We start from the raw sequence: 4,822 nt of genomic DNA on the forward strand, positions 1-4,822 counted from the left end.
TAGACCTCAAAGACGAGTATACTGCTGATGAATTGAAAAAGATTTCAAAATGTACTAAACTTACCGAGATGAAATCTGATCCTAAGAAAGTCAGAGGGTAAGTTTTGAGATAGCTATTCGTTTCATTTTTATCATACATTTATCCATGTGTATGGTCTTTCAGAATCTTGGCAAACAGAGAAGCAGCTGCACATTCAAAGAAGAGGAAGTCACAGTACCTTCTTGACTTGGAACACCAAGTAAATTTTCTTGAGAAGGATATCACTTTGATGCAAGAAAAAGAGATGCTTTTGGAGGTGAGACATCATATTAGCAACTATGAAATTGTCATATCTAAACTCCGTATAAAAATGATTCATGTTATGATCTTAGTGAATTTACATTGTTGTTGCATGGAGAATGCTAAAATCATGCTGATTGATGAGGAGAAGGAGTTCATGATTCGACTTGAATCGTTGGAGCAACAAGCAAAACTTCATGACGGTACACATCATCTAATTAATTTCCAGTGATACTTAATCAAGTTTTTTGTTTTCAAATCTATAGTAAATTTAAAATTTTCGAACATAAACGGTTGTAACTGGGTGATCTTTGTTTATGACCTCACTCGTGTAGTAATGTTAAATCATATTTGATATTTTAACGCATAAAAACACATTTAAGATCTTCATGCTTAAGGCAGGATTTTATTAGATCCTTAACTGTGAGATACATTTATTATTCTCCGCTATACCATAGACGTAATATTTGTTGTTATGTGTGAACAAAATAATTCGGTTGCATGCAGAAATCAAAAGTCCAAAGGCGACGACAACGTTGAACGAACAATTGAGTGTGGAAGCACAACGGCTGAAGGAAGTATTAGCATCAAACGAACAATTGAGTGTAGAAGTCCAGCGGCTAAAGATGGCAATAGGTGATGTGATGCATAACTACGGCTATCAAATTGACCCAAACATCTTGCGACAACTCACCATTAATGAGTCCGATCAGTCACAGACAAACAAGCAGCACTGACTTTTATGGACAAAACTAAAGGAGTTCGGTGACATTGACAATCCTATGGGTTCTAGGATTGGAGTTATATTTAGTTTTTTTTTTTTTTTTTACAAATATGGAGGGTCAAAAAAAAAATCTCTCTCAATAGTCTTGCTCAGAATGATAGATAGATTTAATGATTGTAACCGTGAGGTCTCAAACAGTATGACCTTTTTTATTTTATTTTTTTTGTTATATCTAGTTATGTTTTTCCAGTGAAGCTATGTGTATGTTTTTAGATCGATAATTAAGCATATGTAACTTTATTAATTTCTCTATGATAATTCATTAGCAACTTTTATAACTTCTATTAATTTAATTTAAGTAATTTCTATTTTTATACTCAAAATCAAGTTGTAAGTTATATACATCTTCTATATATTGAAAGAAAGACATGATTGGAGAATATGTCAAACTCATGTTTTCTCAACTTTCCTACTTAATCAAATCAGTTATTTTATTAAACTTACTAGTTACTAGTATTTTCTGGTACTATGTACATATACGGTATAATAGACATCAATATGTTACATCAATCAGATCTTGGATGCTAGAGGAATATTCTAGAGATATACTATATTAACATGTGTGCAACATGTGTGCAACATCACATAGGATCTTAACTATCTAACTAACACGCCCCCACAGTCGAACTGTCAGTGCAACAGAGGAGCGAACATTGAGACTGTCCCGGAAGTCTAAGAACAGGGGCGAGGGTAGATGTAAGACCCGACCCTAAAATCCCGTACATGGCCGTACAGGCCAATAAATTTTTTTCTTAGAGCCTATCAATTTCCTACTTGTTCGTTCAACAGTTTGCAATAGCGAATATGCATAACAGGTTTAGTAACTTAAGAATATGCATTCATTAATTTAAAGGTTAAAACATCCTTAACACCCATGCATGATAATGGTACAATCTGTAAAATAACAAGCCATAATAAAAACTAACCAAAGCCACCATCCTCTTCCTCCCTTGCCTCCGTCACACGAGCTGGTCAGCCACTAAAATCCTGATCATCGGACCTTTCTTTTCCTGCGTCCATAAAAAGGAGGCGTAAGCAAACAAGTTTGCTTAGTGGAGCGGTCATCCCGTCTCACTAGGCTCAGCACAATAATCTCAATCCAACACTNAGCTCAATAATCTCAATCTGACACAGGGTATATTCCAATCAAGTCACGCAAGTCAAACAATTCACATAGGATAGTTGTCCAAGTCGTTTAGACCAACCACCATTCATATTCTAATAGAACACATTAACCATTAACTAAGACAAGCAATTAACGAGATTAAATAAACCACGGGTCAAGAGAATCAACCATGGAACTCGGCCACAGTCACGCACTCACCTTCGGTTTTGATCTACGGTGCTAATCTCTCGATCCCTATTCCCAATTCTGATCCCCGCCTCTACACGGACAGATCTACATCTTTAACCACCAATGTATGAACCATATACTATCGACGGATCAAGGTGGAGGAAGACTTACCGTTCTTCTCTCGATCTAGACTTAGGAATCCTCGGCCAAGCTCGATGGAAACTCTTCTCTCTTTCTCTTGCAGCGGCTAAAAGGTCTTATGCGAAACTAGAGAATTTCTCTAAAGGTTCTATCCTTTATATAGGGTCGACTAAACCGCCTTGAGTTTCCCCAAAATAATAAACCCTATCATCCCCCAACTTCCATATTTTTTGCATCTATCCTTATCCGACCGATTTTTCCTTTTCCGTGAGTTTCCATTTCTCTCGGGTTTCCTTTCCCGTGAGTCGGCTTAAATCTTCGCAAGATTTCCGAGTTCCCGGGCCACCCATCGGCCCATGGTCTAATCGGTCTATCCTTGTCCATCAGCCCGATCCATCGTTCACTGATGCGACCATTTCCGGATAGTTCTACTTCACTATCACTCTCACTATCACTATCATCATCACTAGGACTTTCACTCCCACTATCACTCGGACAGTCACTTAGACTAAGTACCGAAATATTCCCATTTTCATCCAAAAACTTACATGTCTGCATCATCTACAATGTAAGCCAAGGACTTCCTTTTTCTTCAACTCAAACATTTGTTCCCTACTTCGGTAGTCTCGAACTCTCCATTTTATCCAAGTCCAATTGACTATCTATTCATGGCCATCGTCCTTTACGAACCATGAATTGTTCTATTTTTGGTCTGAGGTTCGTACCGGTATCGATCGCATTCGAGTACCGCTATCGATCCATATCGGCACTGGTTGTCGTACCGCTATCGGCACTTATCAGTACTGGTTGTCGTACCGCTATCGGCACTTCCTATGTACCGCGTACGTCCATCTCTCGTACCGCGTTCGTACTATCTCACGTACCGCATACGTACTATCTCACGCAGTACCGAGGGAGCTGGTCGTTACATTTCTCTCCTACTTAAGGCCGATTCGTCCTTGAATCTTTGCTTTCCTTCCGAGGAACTTCCCTCTTCTCGAACCATTTCTTGAAATTTACTTTCATAACTTCTTCCGGTTCCCAAGTTATCTCTTCTACTCCTTCACAATCCCATACAAGTTGAATCAGTTTCAGCTTTTTCTTCTTATGCGGACCTCTCATCTTGGTACCAATTATCCGAACTGGTCGTCCGATGCAAATTCCGCTAATGGTAGATACCTTACCCAATTATCTCCCCAATCTAGTACACTTGCTCGCAAAAGATCCTCAAGTGTCCGTATAGTGTGTTCGGACTGTCCGTCCGTTTACGGATGGTTGGCCGTACTCATGTTCCTTCGCGTCCCAAAACTCTTATGTAGGGCCTTCCATAGTCCTGAGGTAAACTTAGAATCCCGATCCGATACTATGCTCGCTAGAACACCATGTAGCCATACAATCTCATGCACGTATACCTCGGCCAGTTTCTCGGTCTTGTCCTTCTTGTTGATGGCCAAGAAGTGTGCCGATTTGGTTAATTGGTCCACGACCACCCATATGGCGTCCTTCTTGTCACACATCGGCAAATTGGTGACAAAGTCCATGGTTATCATGTCCCATTTCCATTCGGGTATTGGTAGGCTTTGCAACAACCCACCCAGAACCTGATTTTCCGCCTTAACCCGTTGACATGTCGGACAAGCTGCAACCCACTTGGCCACGTCTCTCTTCATGCCCGACCAGTGATAATATGTTTTCAAGTCTTGGTACATTTTGGTGGATCCGGGGTGAATCGCTAATTGGGACTGGTGCTTCCCTAAGGATTTCGGTACGCAAGTCCTGGTCCAACGGAACTCACACTCGGCCCTTAACCAAAATAGTACCGTTGTTCGAGGTTTCATACTCGGTTTCGTCCCCCTTGGACAATCGTACTAGTTCCGCATCTTTCTCTTGGGCAATCCTTACCCTAGTTAGCAAATCTGCTTGGTCCGCGGCCCCAAGGCCTAACGGTTCCAACTGCTCGGTCAACGCACTCAACCGCAAGGTTCTGATCATACCAACCAGGTTCTCTGCCTCTCTCGTAACATTAATGGACGACCTTCTTCTGCTTAGTGCATCCGCTACCAAGTTGGCCTTGCCCGGATTGTAACTGATTTCCAGATTAATTCCATCCACCTCTGCTGTCGTAGGTTCAGTTCCGACTGAGTAAATGTGTACTGCAAACCCTTGTGGTCCGTGTACACTTGCACCGTCGAGCCATACAAATAGGACCTCCAGATTTTAAGTGCAAACACTACAGCCGCCATCTCCAAATCGTGAGTTGGATAATTCACTTCATGTTTCCTTAGCTGTCTCGATCCATAAGCAATTACTCTCCCATTCTGCA

General features: G+C 40.9%; 1 protein-coding gene across 1 annotated transcript in view; it reads left to right on the forward strand.

Moving 5' to 3' along the window:
* Nucleotides 1-1,017, forward strand: part of LOC104767937 (basic leucine zipper 61-like) — a 2,326-nt gene extending 1,309 nt beyond the window's left edge. The window contains exons 4-7 of the mRNA XM_010491897.1: nucleotides 42-97; nucleotides 164-296; nucleotides 399-483; nucleotides 788-1,017. Coding sequence (XP_010490199.1) covers nucleotides 42-97; nucleotides 164-296; nucleotides 399-483; nucleotides 788-1,017 — 504 coding nt within the window. The remainder of the gene's footprint in view (nucleotides 1-41; nucleotides 98-163; nucleotides 297-398; nucleotides 484-787) is intronic.

The sequence above is a fragment of the Camelina sativa genome, chromosome 19 (genome assembly GCF_000633955.1).
Source record: "Camelina sativa cultivar DH55 chromosome 19, Cs, whole genome shotgun sequence".
NCBI lineage: Eukaryota > Viridiplantae > Streptophyta > Magnoliopsida > Brassicales > Brassicaceae > Camelina > Camelina sativa.